This window comes from Muscardinus avellanarius (assembly GCF_963383645.1).
Source record: "Muscardinus avellanarius genome assembly, chromosome: 8".
In the NCBI taxonomy this organism is placed as follows: domain Eukaryota; kingdom Metazoa; phylum Chordata; class Mammalia; order Rodentia; family Gliridae; genus Muscardinus; species Muscardinus avellanarius.
Window position 1 is genome coordinate 37259722 of NC_137794.1, and position 23042 is coordinate 37282763.

The 23042-nt window shown below is 43.4% G+C and overlaps 1 protein-coding gene across 1 annotated transcript in view; it reads left to right on the plus strand.

Moving 5' to 3' along the window:
• Positions 1-23042, plus strand: part of IMPG1 (interphotoreceptor matrix proteoglycan 1) — a gene marked incomplete at both ends in the record, with an annotated part of 162788 nt that overhangs the window by 138774 nt on the left and 972 nt on the right. Inside the window, 3 exons of the mRNA XM_080700082.1 lie at positions 14281-14476; positions 20814-20886; positions 22079-22138. Of these exons, the coding sequence (XP_080556208.1) occupies positions 14281-14476; positions 20814-20886; positions 22079-22138 (329 nt within the window). The remainder of the gene's footprint in view (positions 1-14280; positions 14477-20813; positions 20887-22078; positions 22139-23042) is intronic.

Genomic DNA, 23042 nt, shown 5'->3' on the forward strand with positions numbered 1-23042 from the left:
CACTTAATAAAAGATACAAATAGGTATGGAGGGCGGTACATAGATTAATTCATATTTTCAAACCTTTAAATGAAAAAATTAAGGCAATAAGATCCCTCGAGGACTTAAAAACACTCCAGAGAATGTGTTGGAGGGGAAACAGATGCTAAGGAAATGGGCACTAGGGTGGACTGACCTTTAACTATGAAGCAGAGTCCGGAGGCCAGGAGAGAGTCCAGGGCTGAGAGCACACACCGGGGACCCAGCAGCCACCAGACAACAGCTGGAAATGGCCCAGGGTGATGAGCAGGCACGAGGGACAGACCGCTGGGGGCAGAACTCTGACAACACCCAGCACTGGTGTTGGGTATTGCCATGCCGGCCTCATTTACAGGGTAGGTCAAGAACTGGAGAAACAGGATTGTCAAAAAAGGAGAGAATGTAGGAGAAGACATGGTGCAGGAGAGGGAAGCGCCAGGGGCTCATCGTGGGCCGCCTCACGTGGGTGTGGGGGGACATCACTGACGAGCTCAGAGGCCAATGCAAGCTAGTGAGGCAGCCAGGCGGAGGTCAGGCCTGTGAGGGGGATGGGAATGAGAGGTCAGTGCCACTGCCTACTTCTGTCCTTCGGCCTACAGGAAGGCGCCTGCCCCAGTCAGGCTCCTGCTTCCCTTAGAGACTGGGAGGCAAGGTGCTCACTTGCTGAGGAATGCATCGGATGGTTCTCAGGGCAAGCGTGGGGGGAAAAGCCTGTAATCCCAGTACTTGGGAGGTTGAGACAAAAGGATCGCAGGTTCAAGGCCAACCTCAGCAACTTAGTGAGACCCTGTTTCAACACAAAATAGGGCCGGGGGTTTAGCTCAGAGGTAGAACACACCCTGGGTTTAATCCTCAGCACCAAAAATGGTTGACTCCCAAACCCTTGAGAAAACATTCCTGAGTGGGAAAATTGGCAAGAGGCCTTGTAAAAGATTTATATGTCAAAGGGGCAGAGAAAAATGTCTACTTACAAGTTTTCTAAAGGAAATGACCTACAGAAAGGGAAGTCGGAGCACTCCCTTGCCTCAGGAGGAAGCCCGTCCAGTGAAGCTGAGAAGCATTTCCTGTCTATGCCCCACGAGTATTATATGTACAGGTGAGGCCAACAGACCATTAACTTAGTTCCATTAAAAAATGTGAAACACATTCCAATCAAGTCTTTTTCTTTTCTTTCCCCTTTTTTCCCCACCTAATGTCAGAGTGGAAAAGTAAGTTTGTGATGGTAATTCTGGGAGGGGAGAGTATTACCCATAAGGCCCTGGGTTCAACTCCCAGAACCAACAGCAAAATAAACAAATGAACAGGAGAAGAAGAGGAGCAATTTTAAAATCCTCGTGCGATTCTTAGGTGAATATCTCACGTTCGGCTCAGCATCCGTGTTCCTGATCCGCCCTGTAAACGAGGCTAGCATTGCGTCGGCTAGAAACATTTGCCGGGCGCGGGTTCGTAGCGGGAAGCGCCACACTGGTACCAGCGCCTCGGCTTGCCACTCACCTTTTGAAAACTCCCTGAATAAATCCATCTGTGGTATAAAAAGTATAAGCCAGTGTAAGAACTTTCCATGATTTATCAACTGAAAACCCGAATAAATCACAGCTTGCTCAGTATTCCACCAGCATTTCCAGCGACTGGAGTCATCTCTCATTTAGGCTGCTGCGAAAATCCAGAGGTGTGGAGGGCTTTTGTGCCAGTTAGCTGTGCAAGTTGGAGATTTCAGAAATGCAAAGCCATCTAAAACGCATTATCTCCTTGGATTTCTAAAGAGCCTCCTTAAAAAATAGCCAGACCTCAAGACTGGTAAATGGTAAACACTGAAATTAATTACAGTCCGGCATTCAGGATGCTTTCAGCAAAGGCGTGGAACAAAGACGCATTTTCTCTAGAGAACGTGTTGTGTGTCAGACTCTTATAGCAGCCCTAAAAAGTTGGTAGATGTCACTCATCACAATAAAGACAATAAAAGCAGTAATAATAGCTACTGTTGACAATAATCTTAATAAATAACTACACAAAGTAGGTATCCAATTGGAGAAACTGTATTTTGGAGAAGAATAAGTAGTTCTGTTGGTCATACAATTGCCAAGTACTGTGGCTGGAATCCAAACCCAGGTCTGTGCGCCCTTGACCCTATTCTGCTGCCTCTTTGCATAAAGAATCATATAAACCCTGTGGGTTGTGATGCCACGCACCTGTGATCCCAGTGCTTGGGAGGCTGAAACAGGAGGATCGCAGGTTCCAGGCCAGCATGCCATGGCATACTGAGACCTGTTTCAATATAAAAATAAAACAGGGCTGGGGTAAGGCCAGAGGTAGAGCACCCTTTGGTTCAGTCCACAGTAACACACACACACACACACACACACACACACACACACACACGAGTCTTATAAACCCTCCTACTGGATATACTGGATATACAGTGGTTCTGATCTATTTAGAAAAAACTGACAACACACTTCGGTCTAATTAACCTTTAATGAATTGTATTAGTCTCTACACTTCAAATAAAAATTCCTATAACATTTTGTCACATTCTTAGAATGCAAAGGAAAAGAAATGTGTTCACTCTCAGGAACCTAAGACCCAAACTTCCAGTGCCGCCTTCAGATGTGCTGCTGAGAGGCCCCTTCCCAGCCAGGGCAGCTGCGGACTCTCCCTCATGCAGCCTCCTGTGTGCTTTGAGGTCACACGGGCGGCCCTTGGCCTCCTGGGAGTCCATCACTAGGGATTTTCTGTTTAACTCTTGCTTCCAGTAGGGAGCCGCAATGCTGGCTGCAGTGCCCAATACCTTCCATTAGTCTCCAATTTCATTTCTTTTCTTTTCTTCAGCAATTTAGGGAGATTCTCAGCAACCTAGTGAGAACTTGTTTCAAAATAAGAAATAAGATCAGGCTGGGGATGTAGCTCGGAGGTAAAATGCTTCTGAGTCTAACCCCTAGTATCATAAAAAAAAAAAAAGCATGATGCTATGATGCTATTCACAATCCACTCTCAAAAGAATGACCAACACCAACAGTGAGAGTGGTGAAGAACTGAAAACCAGGGTCCCACACGGCTGCCCCTTCAGGCCAGAATGAACCCCCATTAATAACCTACTCATCTGCACTATGGTGCCATGCTCTGCTTCTCAATGGATGCTTATTCTCACTCGGACTCTACCTTTCAGCAGCAAACTATAAGGAAAACATTTTTAGCCAATAGCAATGCAGGGATGAAGCAGTGACAGCGTGACTTAATTGTGGATCTTCAAGATGTTCTTTTAATCCCTAAAGGGCATTCACAGAATGGGAGATCTGTGTTTGAATTGGGGGAACATTAGTGATCACCTGGTTTAAATATTTCTTTTTCTAGAACAGAAAAGTGAGATCCAAACATGCTAATTTACATTCTCAAGGCCACCTACGGTTCTGGGGACCCGGCCTTTCCCCGGGGCTCTCCTGATGCTTGCCTCACAGACCAGAAGAGCAAGTCCACTTCCTCTGAAGGTCCAGCCAAGCCCACATGTCCTCAGAACTGGGGGCAACGAATCCATGGACCTGTGTAGAAGCTTGAGCCCCCCTCCTTGCATCTCAGATGACTCCTCAGGAGACATATTCAAATTACTAAGCCTTACCCCCGTGTAGGTTGTAAAAGTGATAGTCACACATTGAGGAGGGGTCAACTTATCATGGCCTCATTATGACTTCCTGGGATCTCGGGCCTTTTGTCTCTATCAATATTAAGAATATTAGTATAGGCGGGTGTGGTGGCACACGCTTGTAATCCCAGGACTTGGGAGGCTGAGAGAGGAGGATCTAGGTTCACCATCCTCAGCTACTTAGGGAGGCCCTCCGCAGCTCAGTGAAACCCTGTTTCAAAATAAAGAATAAAATCGGGCTGGGGACGTAGCTCAAAGGTATTATGTACCGCAAAAGAAGAATATTAATATAGAATATTTAAAGTTATATCTTAAAGCTGCATTAATATAACGGTGAACATAATCCAGGTTTGGCTATATTAAAAATTTTCTTCTGATTAAAAGTGCTGTTGGGGGGGCCCTAAAAGTATGGTGAGCAGCCAGGCTGTGTGCCCTAATAGGTTGCGATTGGTGGCGATGTGCGAGTTTGCAGTTCTCTGATGCTCCAACCGAGGCCCGAGCCCCCAGGCCCTCAGCCCCCAGAACCCCAGCCCTGGCTGTGCTTGGAGAGGAGGGGGCCGCCCGGCAGATGCCCCGCGGCCGCAGCGCTTGTGATCCCGCAGGGCCGGACGGGCTCCCTTGCGGGGCGCGGGCATCGCCGCCTCTGGGCTCGGGAGCCCGGGCTCTGTCTTTCCAGACTGGGAAAAGATGGTCCAGGAGTCCTCCTCCTCCCCCCATCCAGCCGGGCGGGCCCGCTCTGCCGCTGTAATCACGGAGTGATAATGGCTCCATCAGCGGTCCCCTGGAGCTGCTCCGGCCACCGCGCGAATTCCCTCCAGACCTCCCTTCCTTCCACCAAAGCGCACGCACAGTGGTTTTTTTAAGGAGACAGACATCAGTTCGGCTCTTAAATTCCATTCCCTAGATGCAGCCCAGCTTCCTTGGCTATCGCGCGCCATCTAGCGGTCACTATGTCTCAATGCATTGGGAACCTGTCCACGGGAGACGCTTCTGGGACGGTCAGGGACGTGTTGATCTCCGCACACTTATAAACTTCTTGGCTACAAGGACCATAATCTTTTTTAACTTTGACTATCAAATGTCTCAAAGTGTTTCCTGCAGACAGGGAACATTTAGGGCTTTTTTTTTTGGGGGGGGGGGAGCTGGGGATTGAACCCAGAAGCATTCTACCTCCAATCTACCCCCCAGCCCGATTTTTAATTTTTTTTATTTATTATTTGGACACAGGATCACACTAGGTTGCTGAGAGCCTAAGTAGCCAAGGCTGGCTTCGAACCTGCGATCCTTCTCTCTCAGCCTTCCAAGTACTGGGGTTCTAGGCCTGTGCCACTCTCCACCCTAACTTTTTGGTCACAGAATGGAGAGCTGGTTGGTCAGGATGCTTTTCCTGACCTTTGAAATGCATACAAAGCTGTTGCATAGGCACACCCAAGGAAGAGAGCACGGCTTAAAATGTGCTTACACAGAAATCTCACATTGATGCAAATCTTCCCAAGCCTGACATAGCAGCTCACTTATTTCAAGCCATCTTCACTGTTGTCACAACAGGAAAAAAAAAATATTTGGAGCCACTGGAGCGTCAAACTGTACTTCCTATAGGAACCATTCTGCCTCTTGGGAGTCTGGGCAGACAGTGGTGGCAGTCTCTAGTCGGGAGAGCTGTATCCAAATACATACATGGAATGATATATTCATCAGTAAGAGTAGAGATGCTGATGGGGGCACTCACTCTCCTTCCTGCCTCCTAGCTCCCTGGGGCCCTGAGGGGTCTCTTAGAAACCTCATGTTTGAAGCCGGACGTGGTGGTCCACGCTTGTAATCCCAGGGCTTGGGAGGCTGAGACAGGAGGATCACACAGGCTCGAAGCCAGCCTCAGCTACTTAGTGAGGCTCTCGACAACTTAGTGAGAACCTGTTTCCAAACAAAATATAAAATAGGTCTGGGAGTCTAGCCCAGAGGTAGAAAAGACCCTGGGTTCCACCCCCAGTACCACACACAAAAAAGAAACCTCATGCTTGAAAACTATACAATGATGTAAAAAGCCAAATATTACAAACAGACAGATACAGATGTTAATCTTGGGTCATACCTACCAGCCAAGATGGGTATCAATTTTCCGACCTATGAATATGGTGTCAGAAATATGAGAATATCCTTGGAAGGGCACACATTTAAAGTGTCCACACGATGACACACTATGTAAAAGTGAACTTCCTGTCTATATAAATAATCACTTACCGCTCCTGAGGTAGTTGGAGGTTCGGGGTTGTAACCCCTGGAGGTGCTTTAGGGAAAGTCTTGAAATGGAATAACATGGATGCTCTGCCTGGGGCTGGATCCATATGGGATGCTGAGCAGAGGCCAGGACCTCTGCATGGAGATGGACCTGGACCTTTCCCACCAGCTGCTAATGAGCCGCCACTGACAGCTCCACTCACAGAGGCCAGTGCCCCAGCTGCCTCTGCGGAGAGACAGGAGCGTTGGCTCTGCAGAAGAGCAGAGCTCCCTCTCTCTCCACACTGGGTATTAAGTCATTTTGCCCTCAGGCAATTGTAGTAAGCACAGAGGATACCTCAAAACCATATGAGGTGTTTGTCAAGTGTGTTAAAGGCTCATGGAGAAACTCCTCCATCGGGCCAACATAAAAATAATCTTTTTGCCAGGTGCGGTGGCGCACGCTTGTAATCCCAGCATTTGGGAGACTGAGACCAGAGGATCGCGGTTTGCGGTCAGCCTCAGCTACTTACGTGAGGCCCTCTGCAACTCAGTGAGACCCTGTTTCAAAATAAATAATAAAAAATTGGGCAGGGGGTATAGCTCAGAGGTCAAATATCCCCAGACCCACAAAAAAAATTTTTTTAAATAATCTTTTAAGCCAGTGGTGGTGCTGCACATTTGTGACCCCGGTACTTGAGAAGCCAAAACAGGAGGATCGAAGGCTTATGGCCAGCCTCAGCAACTTAATGAGACCTTGTTTTCAAATAAAAAATAAAATAGGAATAGGGGTGTAGCTTGAAGGTAGAATGTTCCTGGGTTCAATCCCAAGTAAAACACACACACACACACACACACACACACACACACACACACACACACCTATTTAAAGAGGATTAAAACAAATCCAGGAAGCAAAACCAATTATAGACTCATCATTCTCTATCTTGGTGGCCTCACTTTTCCACTTCTACATACAGTTTGATTATGACTTGAAAATATTTTCCTAGAAATTGCATCTAATTTTTTCTTCTGAATCTAGTATGGATCTCAAGTTTCCTTGTTCTTCCTCTTTACAAGCTGTAAAACCAACTTTTTTTTTTCCAAATCTGGGGATGGAACCCAAGGGACATTCGACCTCTGAGCTATACCCACGCCCTATTTTTATTCTTTATTTTAAAACCGGATCTCACTGAGTTGCAGAGGGCCTCACTAAGTAGTTGAGGCTGTCCGCGAACAGCGATCCTCCAGTCTAAGCCTCCTGAATGCTGGGATTACAAGCGTGCGCCACCACGCCCGGCTAGTAAGACCATCTTCAGACAGAGAATTTTAGGTTGTTTGAACGTAATGTATACATTTGTTATTACTGTTGTTATTGTTATTGACCAAATCAAGAGAAAAGAGCAAGAAGTGCAGACTATTTTGCTTTGTACAAGTGTCAAGAAATGTGTTAAGGTAGAAAAAATAGAGCCAGATGTAGTGGCCCATGCTTACAATCCCAGTACTTTGGAGGCTGAGACAGGAAGATCACTGATTTGCAGCCAGCCTCAGCTACTTAGTGAGGCCCTCAGCAACTAAGTGAGATCCTGTTCAAATTAAAAAAAAAAAATTAAAAATAGGGTTAGGGGTGTAGCTCAGAGTTAGAATGCCCCTATATTCATCCCCAATAGGACACACAAAAAAAAGTTGTATGGCCTATCCATTAATGTCTTTGGGATATAACAAAGAAAGAAAATGAGGAGGCCTTACTTAAGAAAGTTCTACTGGCTAAACTTTCATTCATTATAGAGCGAATATTTTCTCTTCTGTCTCCTTTGTGGCTCTTCCTCCCCAGAATCAGTTCAGTTATTGGTCTTTGCCTAAAGCCCACAGTTGTATGTGTCCCTTGAAAGATGATGTGTAAGTCTGTCATAGGAATCCAGTACTTAGGAAGTTAAGACAGGAAGATCACAAGTTCAAGGCTAGCCTCAGCAACTTAGTAAGACCCTGTTTCAAAACAAAAATTTTAAAGGGTTGGAGATGTAGCTTAGTGGTAGAATGCCCTGAACTCAATGAAAGGAAGAAAGGAAGAAAGGAAGGAAGGAAGGAAGGAAGGAAGGAAGGAAGAAGGCAAAGGGAGGAAAGGAGAGGAAAGGAAGGGTCATCAAAATACGTAGGAAAGCCGAATGTATTGGTGTACCCTTGTAATCCCAGTACTTGGGAGGCTGAGACAGGAAGATCGCAAGTTTGCAGCCAGCCTCAGCTACTTAATGAGGCCCTCCACAACTTAGTGAGACCTTGTTTAAAATAAAGTGTAAAAATAGGAGGTCTGAAGGTGTCGCTTGGAGATAAAATGCCCCTGGATTCAATCCCCAATACCAAAAAAAAAAAAAAAAAAACCTAGGGAAAATATTTTTTAGGTAATACAAGTTGAAGCAGTATGGGTTTCTTCACAAACTACTGTTGTAAATCAATTGCTTCTGTTTTGAGTGTAATGAACTGCAGTTGCCTTCACTCACCATGTTAGCGGGTGATTCAGCAGCACCCCGTTTGCACTCCTGTTTTCCCCAATCTTCTCACACAGTTCACAAAGCGATAGGCTTGGAATGTCAGCCAGAGGATCTGTTTCAGTGAGCCTTGTCAGTGCCATAATCCAAAACAATGGACCACACAACTTAGAGGAAGGAAGATTCATTTGCTCACAGTTCTGGAGCTTTCAGAGTTTCAGCCCATGTCAAGCTCAATGTGGAGAGCTCAGGCCATGGCGGCAGGAAGCAGAGAGAGGGAGAGTGAGCGAGGGCTCTGCTCTCACATCAGCGAGTGCGAGCAAGCAGGGGCATTCAAAGACAAAAGCACAGTCCCTAACGCCACACCCCAAGCACCCACCCACCTTCTCCAGTTATGCCATTACAGTGGATTTTCCCACTAAGATTACAACCTTCATGACTTAATTGTATCAGTTCTGAACATTAATACATAGCTCTTCAGTGGACATTTTATATCTTACTATAATAAGACTTGAACACCTTGAACACAAACTGGCCTGATCTTAACTATATTCTGCTTCAGTCTCAGCTCATTTGTAAATTGAGTATTTTAGATCTCTAAAATACTTTCCAGCCCTAAAACTCTACCTGAAATTTAAATTGCATGCATGGATAAAATAAAAATCTAGCCGGGCGTGATGCACGCACGCTTATAATCCCAGCTTTTGGGAGGCTGAGACCAGAGGATCATGGTTTGCGGACAGCTTCAGCTACTTAGTGAGGCCCTCTGCAACTTGGTGAGACCTTGTTTCAAAAATAAAGAATAAGCCAGGCATGGTGGCACACGCTTGTAATCCCCGCGCTTGGGAGGCCAAGACAGGATGATCATATAGGTTCGAAGCCAGCCTCAGCTACTTAGTGAGGCTCTCAGCAACTTAGTGAGACCCTGTTTCAAAAAAAAAAAAAAAAGAGTCTGGGAGTATAGTCCGGAGGTAGAAAGCCTCTGGGTTCCACCCCCAGTACCACCAAAAAAGAAGAAGAAGAAGAAGAAGAAGAAGAAGAAGAAGAAGAAGAAGAAGAAGAGGAGGAGGAGGAGGAGGAGGAGGGGGGGGGAGGGGGAGGAGGAGGAGGAGGAGAAAAGAAAGAAAGAAAGAAAGAAAGAAAGAAAGAAAGAAAGAAAGAAAGAAAGAAAGAAAGAAAGAAAATAGGGCAGGGGGCATAGCTTGGAGATTGAATGTCCCTGGGTTCCATCCCCAGACCTGCAAAAAAATAAATAAATAAATAAACTAAAGCAACTAGCCAATCTGAAATTCTTTGTGTTAAAAGTTTTAAAAGACCAAGTTGATATTTATCTAATGAATGAACACTGTCTTAGTACCCAACACATACATAGCAAACAAAATGTAAGCTTGGTGATTTAAAATCCCTTTCTTCTCTGTTGACTACTCCCAAATAAATAACATGAGAAAAATCACATGATTTATAAACTGGTAGTATTCATTCTTCAAGTATACCTTTTTCGGGACCCCCAAATTAAAAATAAACTAATTGTTCCAGCATTGTACCGTGCACCTCTACCAATGCATAGATGATGCCTGACTGGGCTAAAGTAAATTATGGTAAAATAAAAACATTTATTCTCATGGAGAAATTCTTTTGATAATCACATCTTTGCTATTTCTCAAAGGCGAAGAATCCATGCATTCTGTCAGATTTTCAGGTTAAATATATTTCTCCGATGCAGAGCGAGAGAAGTGGAGCCTCTGACTGCTCCCTCCTGGCCTCTGTTTTCAAGAATACAGCTCTGAGTGTCAAGCTGCTGACAGTTTTATTTTCTAATCCAGGCCCTGCACGTGAAATCACCTGGGTTGTCAGAGTAAATCTGAGTTATTTCTTAAACAGTGACAAGGATCCCTAAACGTGGACAGCTTAAGGCAACATGAGGTAGAGAAAGCCCGTTCGAATTACCCTGGCCTGGTTGTTCACAGGGGACTCAAAGTTGCAGTGAAATGCAAATTCACATAAAGACTTCCAGGAGTCTCCCTGGCTCAGAGACCCAGAACTAGGTTTTGCCCCTTCCTTCCTTCCTTCCTTCCTTCCTTCCTTCCTTCCTTCCTTCCTTCCTTCCTTTTTCAGGTGATTAGTAGTGAGAATTGAACCAAAGACATTCTACCTCTAAGCTGCACCCCAGCCCTTTTTATTTTTTAACAGTCTCTCTAAGTTGCTGATGCTGACCTTCTCCCTGCGGTCCTCCTGTCTCAGTACTCAAGTACTGGGTTTACTGCTGTAGGACACCACGCTGGCAGAAATCTGTTTTCAAGTGTCTGTTCTTGCTGGCACCCTTGGGTGGCTGGTCATGCTCATCTCCCTGGCTTTATTGTCTTCCTCCGCAAGGGGGCGCCTGGTGGGAGTAGTGTACTTGTGGGGTCATTGGAATTCTCTGTCCACCCCACAGGTTCCTTGTCTGTAAAATTGGCAAAGCAGCTGACTACCTTCTCTACTTGAAGATTCACAATAGGTTTGAGTTTATTAATGACCTGAAGAGGTTTAAAGTAAAAAGAGAAGGGGTACTGTTGGAGGGGGAAAGAGCACGTTTAAAAGAGAAACCTGTTATAATAATTTCATACAATATATTCTTCTTTTGTCTTATATTCATTTATTCATTTACATATTTGTTTATTTATTTATTTTTGAGGTAGGTCTGATCCCAGGCTAATCTCAAAAGCCTGGGCTCAAGTTGTCCTTCCAAGTACCTGGGACCACAGATGTGCACTATAGACCCTTAGTTTTTTAATTATTGATGGATAATAATTGCTTGTATTTATGCAGTGCAATATATTTCAATACATATATACAAATTTATTACCATTTCCATCACCTTAAGCACTTGTCATTCTTTGCGATGAGAATGTTCAAAATCATTTCTTCTGGCTCCTTTGAAATACACAATACTTTGTTGTTAACCACAGCCACCCTGCTGTGTAACCGGGTGCACAGAACTGACCTCTCTCTCACTAACACTGCACCTGTGGCCAACCATTCCCATCACTCTCTCCGGCCCACTCTCCCAGCAGCAGGTAAGCACCGGTCCTCTCTCAGCATCCCTGAGGGGAGATGCCACATACAGGCAGATCATGCAGCATTTGTGTTTCCATGCCTGGCTTAGTTCACTTAACATAATATCCTCCAGTCTCATCCATGTTGTTGCAAATGCAGGATTTCACACTTTTATGGCTGAAGAGCATTCATGTGTGTGTGTGTGCGTGTGTGTGTGTGTGTGTGTGTGTGTGTGTCATTATTTCTTTATCCATTCATCTGTTGATGGACATTTATCTTAATACATTACCCTGGTTACTGAGAACATCGGAGTATAACACTTTGATATATTGAGCTCACTTCCTTGGATATGTACCCAGTAGTGGGATTGTTGGATCATCTGGTAGGTCTATTTTTAATTTTTTAAGGAAACTCCATACTGTTTTCCATAATGGCTGTACTAATTTACATTCCTACTAATAGTCACACAGCATTTAAAAAAACTTATTTAACCATCAAACCTCTTTTTAGTATAAAACTTATCAAATTTTTGCTGAATTAGGTGCCACAAATGTTCCCACTTGGGGAATATTGGACGAGATGCTCTCTGAAGTCATCCTAATTCTAAAAGTTCTAATTCTATTCATATACCATCTAAAGCATAATTATGATTATATTTTTTCCTTCCTCAAATATCCACTGTGGCTCTCACCTGCCTGGACAGTCTAATTCCTTGGGGGCACGAGGTGGCCATGAGGAAGAGGAAGCCTAAATTCCCTGGGGCGTCACTCACGCGCTGGCCTAACACACCGCTCCTGTCTTGGTTCTCTTCCTTCCCATCCTAAGTCTCTGCTCCTTTCTAACTGGGTTTCTCCTGCTTTCTCTTTAGTTTTCTGTACTTTAACCTCTGTTCCTCTGCTTGTTTACTGTCCCCCGGGGAGATACTTTTCCCCAGCCTTGGAACATACAAATAAAACCCACTTATTTATTTATTTATTTTAAATTTATTTATTTATTTATTGTGATGCTGGGGGTTGAACCCCAAAACCTTGCACATGCTAGGCAAGTACTGAGCTACATCCTCAGCCCTCCCCCCGTTTTTTTAAGACAGGATCTCACTAAGTTTCCCAAGCTGGCCTTGAAATTGCGGTCCTCCTGCCTCAGCCTCTGGAGTAGCTGTGACTACAGGTGTGCACCACCACAACCAACTTTCAATCCACTTTAAATACTCAGGCCAGGCCAGGCGTGGTGGCGCATGCTTAGAACCCAGCATTCAGGAGGCTGAGACTGGAGGATTGCATGTCGTGAACAGCCTCAGCTACTTAGCGAGGCCCTTCGCAACTCAGTGAGACCCTGTTTCAAAATTAAAAGGACTAAAAAATAGGGCTGGGGTTGTATCTCAGAGGTACAGTGCCCCTGGGTTCCATCCTCAGTACTGCAAAAAAATTAATTAACTCATTAAATAAATAAATACTCCGTCCAAAGCAATCTGTCCCTGAATGATCATGTCTCTAAAATTGTCTTTATATTTAGAACTCTTACATTTGACTATGTATTAGGCTCCTTATATAGAATTAACTAAATTCATTACTTACCTTCCCTAGATATCTTGGATCAATGGTTTTATGTATGTATGTATGTATGTATGTATGCATGTATGCATGTATGCATGTATGCATGTATGTATGCATGTATGTATGTATGTATTTTGGTGGTACTGGAGGTGGAACCCAGAGGCATTCTACCCATTCTACCTTAGCGTTACACCCCCAGCCCAATTTTTTATTTCATATTTGGAAACAAGGTCTCACTAGGTTAGTGAGAGTCTCACTACTTGCTGAGGCTGTCCTCGAACCTGTCACCCTCCTATCTCAGCTTCCCAAGTACTGGTCAATGGTTTTATTCTCAGTTGCCTGTTTCTTGCACATAATAAATGCATATGATCTGAAGGGCAAATGGCCGAGTTATTGTGCTGGAAACCCTTCCAAGGCAGGAAGAATAGTAAAATGAAAGCCTATTCTGACCCCACCCTCTCTACTTGGGAACTCTGGCCATTTTCATCTCTGCTAAGAGCTCAGCATCCTCAGCTCTGTATGAACAAGGAATGGCTTACAGTGAACAAGGAATGGCTTACAGGGCCACTCCTCCCAGAGCTAAATATTCTGAGATGCTTTTGATGTATAAGCCACCTTCCAGCAGAAACCGTGTTTTTTGTTTTATTTTGTTTTGTTATGATACTGGGATTGAACCCATGGACATTCTAAGCTACACCTCCATCCCTTTTTAGAATTATTCTTAAGTTTGAAATGGTCTTGCCAAGTTTCTGAGACTAGCCTTGAACCTGAGATCCTTCTGTCTCAGACTCCCAGTACTGGGATTACAAGCCTGGCCACCATGCCCAGCCAGATCTGTTTTAATAAGGCCTCCAAATGAGTCTGATGCACTCTGAAGTCTGAACATAATTATAGTTAGAGCTAAGTATATTATCACCTGTGTCTATAAATTTTTTTCTTTTTTTTTTTTTTTTTTGAGGTACTGGGGATGGAACCAAGGGGCATTCTACCTCCAAGCTATACCTCTTAACCCTATTTTTTCTTTATTTTTGAAACGGGGCCTCACTAAGTTGTGGAGGGCCTCACTAAGTAGCTGAGGCTGTCTGCAAACCTGCGATCCTCCTGTCTCAGCTTCCCAAGTGCTGGGATTACAAGTGTGCACCACTGTGCCTGGCTCTATAAATTCATTTTTGAAGATATAAAGTATGGTTCTTGTCTCACTCATCTGTTATTCTCACTGTAGGGCCCACTCCAAAATGAGATGTGCAAACATATTTGGTTTTTCCCCTTTATCTTTTGCCAGCCTCATGGCTTAGCTATGCATGTGTTCTTCAAACTCTGCCCCTGTCTCTTACAGCTGATCAAACAGATCCCTGCAAATTCCTGGCCTGCGGCAAATTTGCCCAATGTGTAAAGAACGAGTGGACGGAGGAAGTGGAGTGTCGCTGCATACCAGGATCCAAGAGCCCGGGGAGCCTGGACCACCTGGACCCAGGCCTCTGTGCCCCTGGAGAGGAATGCGAGGCCCCCCAGGGGAAGGGGGCTCCATGCAGGTAGGTCAAGCAGCCTGATGCCACAAACCCAAGATCACTGTACTCCTAGGAAACCTATCATTAGAATACATTCATCTGGTCCCTGAAACCCCTGGCTGCTCTGCTGTTCCTGCCTCAGTAGGCACTTCTCTAAACTGCAGTTTCCTTAAAAAACAAACCCACTCTTATGAAATGATGTTTGTAAAGCATTTTTACAAGAACAGATAGAATCACAGAATATCCAATCGGGGAAGTGAAGAGGATGCTGCTTTTGGAATTTTCTCCAAGTTAATCACAGTTAAAACCCCAAGAGTCCTTGTGGAACCGGACATTCTGGTTCTAATGTTCCTCTAAAACTAAAAATGTACAAGAGAAAAATCTTGGACAATGACGGGTGGTTTCTGTGTCAGGTAACAAGACACACATAAAATAGCACTTAGACAGCTAAGATGAATGTGGAAATAGACAAGTAAACAGAACATCTAGGTAGACTTTATACAGTAGAGAATTTATATTGACATGCATTTCAAACACATAGGGAGACTATGGACTGATAGAGTAGGACTGCCCTCCCATTTATAAAAATATAAAGTTATCCCTTTATCACAGAAAAGCAATTTATATCAAAGATCCAACAGTACTTGGGAGGCTGAAACAGGAGAGTCACGGGTTCACATCCACTCTTATCAACCTAGTGAGGCTCTCCACAACTTGGTGGGGTCTGTTTCAAATTTTTAAAAAATAGAGCTGGGGATGTAGCTCAGAGGTAGAATGTCTCTGGGTTCAATCAATAGTAACACACACACACACACACACACACACACACACACACACACACACAGAGTCTAAAATCAAAACTATGAAAATATGACACAAGATTTCATTAAGATTTCTAAAATTTCGGGCAAAAAAAATTTTTCTTTCACCCTAATTAAGACAACAATCCTAGAAGACATTAAGAAGAGGACTTTTAACCAGGTATAATCCCAGTATTTGGGAGGCTGAAACAAAAGAGTCACAGGTTCAGGAAAAGCCTCTCGGCAATTTAACGAGACTTGCAGCAGCCTAGTGAGAGCCTGCTTCAAAAAGAAAAAAGAACCGGGAGTGTAGCTTGGAGGCAGAACGCCTTTAGGCTCAGTCCCTAGCACCACACAAAAAGTGCTTCTATAGAGAAAAAGTGTTACAAATAAAAGTGTGAGGTAAATAATGAGAAGGAAAGTAGTTATAAACTATATTTTAGACAAAGAACGAACATCCATAATAATCAAAGACCCCACTAATCAATAAAAGACAGACATCTTAATGTTAAAATGAATAAGATAAACAATTGCACAGCCCTTCAATAGGAGAATAGTGTTCTGGGCCTGTAACTCAGGGTTAAAGCACTTGCCCAGCACATGCCAGGCCCTGGGTTCGACCCCCAGCACCACAAAAAAAGGAAGGGCTAGTTACTTCATTTAGAGTTTAGTGTATTGTTCACCAGGGAGCACAGCATCTAAAAGGAATGGCACAGCTCTACTAGAATAAAAATCCAAGATGTATCATTAAATGAGGAAGCATATTTCAGTATTAGACCCTGTGCAAGTCATACACGAATAACAAAACCGTGCGCTTGTATGTGGGTTTCAATCATACGGCGCCGCCATTCTGTCAGTCACAGGTCATCAAATATTGGCACTTTTACATCGCCTCATCTCTATGTTAGTAAACGCACAGCAAACATGTGGAATGATGGATACATTCCAGTTAACCATGGAGGGTGGTAGAATTGGAGTCCAGGTTTTGAAATAATGAGAATATATATTCATGTATTGGGAGGTTGATAAAGAAGGATCACGGATTCAAGGCCAACCTCAGCAGCTGAGCAAGATCCTGTTATTGGGGGTGGGGGGTCTGGGGATGGAACCCAGGGGCATTCGACTTCCAAGCTACACCCCCTGCCCTATTTTTATTCTTTATTTTTTAATTTAATTTAATTTATTTATTTATTTATTTTGGTGGTGCTGGGGTTCCTGGAAAACATTCTACCTCCGGGCTACACTCCCAGACCTATTTTATACTTTTATTTGGAAACAGGGTCTCCTAAACCAGCGCCGCTGGCTTTGAACCTGCGCGATCCTCCTGTCTCCGCCTCCCAAGCCCGGGGATTACAAGCATGCGCCACCACGCCCGACTTGTATTCTTTATTTTGAAACAGGGTCTCAGTAAATTCCAGAGGGCCTCACTAAAGTAGCTGAGGCTTATCTGTAAACTGCGATACTCGGGTCTCAGCTTCCCAAATGCTGGGATTATAAGTGTGCACCACCATGCCCAGCTAAAACCCTGTTTTTTTTTTTTTTTTTTTTTTTTTTCCAGTACTGGGGATGGGACCCAGGGGCATTCTACCTCCAAGCTACACTCCCAGCCCTATTTTTTATTCTTTATTTTTGAAACAGGTTCTCACTGAGTTGCAAAAGGGCTCACTAAATAGCTGAGGCTGTCTGCGAACCCAGATCCTCCTATCTCAGCCTCCCAAATGCTAGGATTACAAGTGTGCACCACCACGCCTGGCTCAGGATGTGGCTCAGAGGTAGACTGTCCCTGAGTTTAATCCCCAGTGAAGGAAGGGAGAGAGCCAATGAGCAGTGCCCTAAAAAGGGGATTGGAGAAAAGGGGGTTCCATGTGTTTTTTATAAATAGCAACTGATTCTGTCTTTATTTTATCTAGTCCGTTTGCTTCAGGTGAATGTGCAATTTGTAGTTTTTAACATCCCTCTTTCTTGAGCAAGATAGATGACTTTAATTGTAGGTTGTCATAACTGGAGGCAGAGGCCATCTGGAAGTGACCAACTCCTGTGGAGGGAGTCTGTGGTGCTCTGCTTCCTCCGCTTGCACTGTTCTCTGGGACACTGTGGACTCAAGGCAGCCAGATACACCGGACACGATGCTTCCTCCACTGATTTAATTTAACAACATCTTTGTATGCCATGTGCCAGGCTCCCTCTTCAGGGAGAAAAGGGAAATCCTCACACGATGGAGTCTACAGCTCCATAATTAAAGATGCCTTTCTAAATGTTAAATGTGACCCCAATACCCTCAGCATGCGGACAAACCTCTGCTGGCCCCTGAGCTTCCTCCGCTCCACAGTGGAAGAGAAGCTACAGTGCTGCGGCTGCTCTGAGGGTCCCTCCTGGGTCCCTGGCACTAGATCCCCTACCATCAATGATTTCTGTTCCTCACAAGACACCGTCCTATCAGAGACTCTGGCTACTTATTTATATGAAGATCAATTAACAAAACTGAATCAGCCATAGATTAGACAGTGGCTTACACTAAAGGCTTTAAAAGTTAAATCCAGGCTGGGCGTGGTGGCGCACACTTGTAATCCCAGTATTTGGGAGGCTGAGACCGGAGGATTGCGGTTCATGGACAGCCTCAGCTACTTAGTGAGGCCCTCTGCAACTCAGTGAGACCCGGTTTCAAAATAAAGAATAAAAAATAGGGCAGGAGGTGTAGCTCAGAGGTTGAATGCCTCTGGGTTCCATCCCCAGACCCGCAGAAATAAATAAATAAATAAATAAATAAATAAATAAATAAATAAATAAATAAATGTTAAACCCAAGCTCAACTTATAGAGTCTTGCTCCTAAGGAGGTGTGACATTGAGCCGCAGCCCCCCTGCCACGATCTTCAGATTTATTATCTGTATAACAGAGATGGTAGAAATGAATTCCTGGGTTTAGTTAAGACATGAACTCAGTGTCCCTCAGTATAAACTGCTCAGCTGCTAGCATTTTTGGAGCTGGCTGTATCAAACAAGGGCTGCGCTGTAAGGAAAAACTGAGATTCCCTACCCGACACTTCAAAGCAAATCCGATAGCTCGCTAAGTGTTGTGACTGTGAAAACAGCATTTTCTGAAGAGCTGTAAACTCGGCTTCAGTTCTGCCAGCTCTTCTGCCTGGGAGTGAAGAGACAGGACCGTAATACTGAGGGCTGGTGCCGCGCTGAAGCCGAGTCCACTGACGCCGAGGTCGCCTCCAGTTGACTCAGTTACATGCCGTCCTGCCGCAAAGTCATTGTCATTCATTACCTCTGCACCTCTATTTTCCCTCCACTCTTTCCCCCATGCAATATTTATAACTATACTCCATGCATTTTTCATTTCTCATAATTTCAGACATTCTATATGTAGATTCTAATGTACTAGGGACTTAACAGAATTCTCTCAAGAATAAACAAAACTTCCATTTTCAAAGGTCCCCCCTTTTGGCTTAATGAGTTTGACTTTTATTAATCATAATTATCATTACATAGGCACAAAAGGTGCAAATCCAGATCTAACAGAGTAAATTATTTATGACTTTTTCTCTTCAGATCTAAAAACTTTCACTTTTGTCCTTTAATAGGTCTAATCTGTTCTGTGACACTATTTATAATAATGAAAATTGTTTCCAAGTATAGGGGCCAGCTTAAGCAAATGACAGCATAAAGTAAAATTTATGAGGAGGTTTTAATAATATGAAAGTACTTGTTATTACTACAGCAAGGTCAGTTTCAGTGACATACTATTCCTCAGATGTGGAGTAGAGGAAGGATGTCCACTTGTTCCTTCTACATAGCTGTTACTTCCTTTTGAGCCCTTTCTTCACTGGGTAGTGGAAAGACTGGGGGAGAGGGAGAAAGGGATTGGAGCTCAATAGAGTCCAATCCTGTTTTGTGTGTGCTTACTAGGGACTGAACCCAGGAGCATATTACCTCTGAGCTATACTCCCAGCCCTATTTTATGTTTTATTTTTTTAATTTTATATATATATTGTGGGGGGGGGTGGAACCCAGGGGCATTCAAACTCCGAGCTACAGCCCCTGCCCTATTTTTTCTTTATTTTGTTTTGTTGTTGTTGTTGTGCGGGTCTGGGGATGGAACCCATGGGCATTTGACCTCTGAGCTACACCCCCTGCCCTGTTTTTTATTCCTTATTTTGAAACCGGGTCTCACTGAGTTGCAGAGGGCCTCACTAAGTAGCTAAGGCTGTCTGTGAACTGCGATCCTCCAGTCTCAGCCTCCCGAATGCTGGGATTACAAGCGTGTGCCACCATGCCTGGCTTATGTTTTATTTTAAAACAAGGTCTCACCAAATTTCTAAGGACCTTGCTAAGTTGCTGAGGTTGGCCATGAACCTGTGATCTACCTGTCTCAAGCACTGGGATTACAAAATAGGATTACCACCATGCCCAGCTTCAATCCCATTTTTAAAAATTCATCTAATTTAGCCGGGCATGGTGGCGCACACTTGTAATCCCCGCGCTTGGGAGGCTGAGACAGGAGGATCGCACGGGTTCGAAGCCAGCCTCAGCTACTTAGTGAGGCTCTCAGCAACTTAGTGAGACCCTGTTTCTAAAAAAAAAAAAAAAAAAAAAAGTCTGGGAGTATAGAAAGCCTCTGAGTTCCACCCCCAGTACCACACACACAAAAAAAATTCATCTAATTAATGATTTGAGCAATCACTTCAGGCAACCTAGTTCCCTTGAAATACATGGTGAAGTATAGCTCTCCTGATCTCACCAGGTATTCTAGAAAGTTTCTAATACCGTTTCCCCCTCATCTGTGATTTCTTGGTTCTGCTAGGTATCTGCCAGCTTCGTGGTATTTTTAGAGCATCTGTATCTCCCAACCAGGGCAAGTAGGAACCAAAAGTGCTGCCTTTGGTGGTGGGAGGAGGAACAAGAAAATTGTTACTCAACCTCCTTAAATTACCTCTCTCCTCTCTTCTGCCATCTTTCCATCAAGCACCAGGAATGGGATAGGTTTTTCCCTCCTGAAATTATAATGGACAGAATGTTGGGAGATAGTAAATAAAAGTCTGGAATTATGTATTTTAAATTTAAATACTATTCAATTGTCTTATAACCACAATTCCGAATTTGACGTGAAAAGTCACTCCACTCTTTGCAAGATGAATTTGTCTATAATCTCATTCTTCCCATGAGTTTCCTCCAACCCTCTGAGGCTACTTCCAGAGAAAGAGGAAACTAATGAAAAGGCAAAACTCAGGGGTAATGCAAGCCACCTGCAAAACTGTGCTCTTCATTTCCACTAGAATAGAGACTGGGTATGGTGATGCACGCTTGTAATCCCAGCATTCAGGAGGCTGAGACAGGAGGATCGCAGTTCGTGGCCAGCCTCAGCTACTTAGTAAGGCCCTTTGCAACTCAGTGAGACCCTGTTTCAAAATAAAGAATAAAAAAATAGGGCTGGGAGTGTGACTTGGAGGTAGAATGCCCCTGGGTTCCATCCCTAGTACTGAGGGGAAAAAAAAATAGAAAGTTAGTAGTTGCTATTGTAGCAAACAGGATATTGTGTTTTTGCTTTCTTTTGTAGGTTGCCAGATCATTCTGAGAACCAAGCATATGAAGCTAGCGTTAAAAAGTTCCAACATTTGCAAAATAATAAGGTAAAATCATGTTTTATTTTACATGTTGGTTTTAATTACTATATTTGAATTTTTAAGGAAATTTAAAATATATCTGTATAAACTCTTGCTTTAAATAGGGATAAATAAAGCACTTTTGCTTTATTTGTTATGCTTTTTAATTTAGTGTTTTAAAGGGGGATATTAGTTTCTGATGCACAAAGGATAGAAACATTAACATTTCACTTAATCCAAATTTTATGATATTCCCAACTTTTCTTATAAAGTATACATGTGAGTAATCAAATGTTTCAACACTTATTATTAAAGTTGAAATTTTCAGAATAATAACTATTCCCAGCACTAAATAATTTCATGTAGACTAATTTTAAATTTATTTCAAATTATCAGCCAAAGCAAAAATTACACAGAAAACTATGTAGAAGAAACAATGATTTGTGAACAAGTCTTAGATTTTTTTTTATAAAATACTCATCCACATGACTTATTGACATTTTACTGTGGTGTGGTGTGTGTGGGGGGGGGGGGAAGAAACAAGAACTGAAATCTGAACTCAGGGGCATTATACCTCCAACGAACACCACTGGAAAAAAGGGTCTAAGTTGCAGAGGACTTCACTAAGTTGCTGAGGCTTACCATGAACCTGTGATCCTCCTGTCTCAGCCTCCCAAGTACTAGAATTACAGGCATGTGCCACCACACCTAGCAATTTATAGCAAGGTCCTCCACAACTTAGTGATACCTTGTTTCAAAATAAAAAATAACAGGTTCAACGCCAGCCTTGCTGGCTTAGGAGACCCTGTTTCCAAATTGAAAAAAAATACAAAAAATAGGTCTGGGAGTGTAGGGCCAGGCATGGTGGCGCACGCTTGTAATCCCCGCCCTTAGGAGGCAGAGACAGGAGGATTGCGCAGGTTCGAAGTCAGCCTTGCTGGCTTAGGAGACCCTGTTTCAAAAAAAAAAAAAAAAAAAAAAAGGTCTGGAAGTGTAGCCCGGAGTTAGAAGGGTTTCCAGGAACCCCAGGACCACCAAACAAAATAAAAAATAAAACAGGTTGGGTGTAGCTCAGAAGTAAAATGCCCCTGGGTTCCATCCCCAGTAACGTAACACACACACACAGGCCATCTCCAGTCTACCCATGGAGGTAATAATGGAATGAACCATTGATCTGTCAGGTGGCTTTTCTGAAGTCTTACAACTATTTCTCTTCCAGGTAACCAAGAAGAAAAATTCTGATGTAGGATTTGAAGAATTTAATCACCAGAATTGGGAAGTAAATTAAAAGCTGAAAACATACAAATTACCATTCAGGCTCTCTTGAGAAATGATTTACTTTCTCAAGGAAATATTTCTCTCGGTCAATATTCTGAAAACAGAGGCAGGCATATTCACTGCTCACTGGAATCCAAGCATAGAGTCAACACTGAGAACCAGTACACACCATGTTTCAGGTATAGAAAGTCATGTACTTGAGGACCAGTTAATCCTTAAGAAACAGATACTTTTTATTAAAGCCCAAAACTCAATCAGTGAGACGTATTTTGGCTATTCTTAGATGGTAGTAAAGAAGATAGTAAACCAGATTTTGCTTCTAGCTGCCCTTACAATAGTGTTCAGATCATTTGCAACAAGTGCAAATTCTTGTTGGGGGGGGGGGGCTGAACAATATATCAGGAAACAAGTTGTATGTTAGAATGTACATTGAGAAGATACTCTCTCGTACATGAAGATACAGATCTAAATGCATGAATGTACGTAATTAGTGAGCACCGTAGAGAATATATATGCTCCACACTAGTGTCTCTCTCTCTCTCTCTCTCTCTCTCTCTCTCTCTCTCTCTCTCTCACACACACACACACACACACACACACACACACACACACACTTCAGTCTTCAGGTCCACTATTTTTATATAAGCTATTACTGCTTACACAGATTGTTTTGCTGTCAATATATGAATTGTTCTTTAAGAGGAAATGAGGTTTGATATATACACATCACAGGAGAATCTTACTTTTCTTGTTACTGCACAATTGCTATTTTAAAGAAAGACAATACATTGGTGAGGGATAGGAGGTGAGATTGTACTATAAAATTTCTGCTTTCCACCAGCTGAACAATGTCCTCCCTAAAATAACTTCATTCGATACTTCCTCATACTGACTTTGCTGCTTCT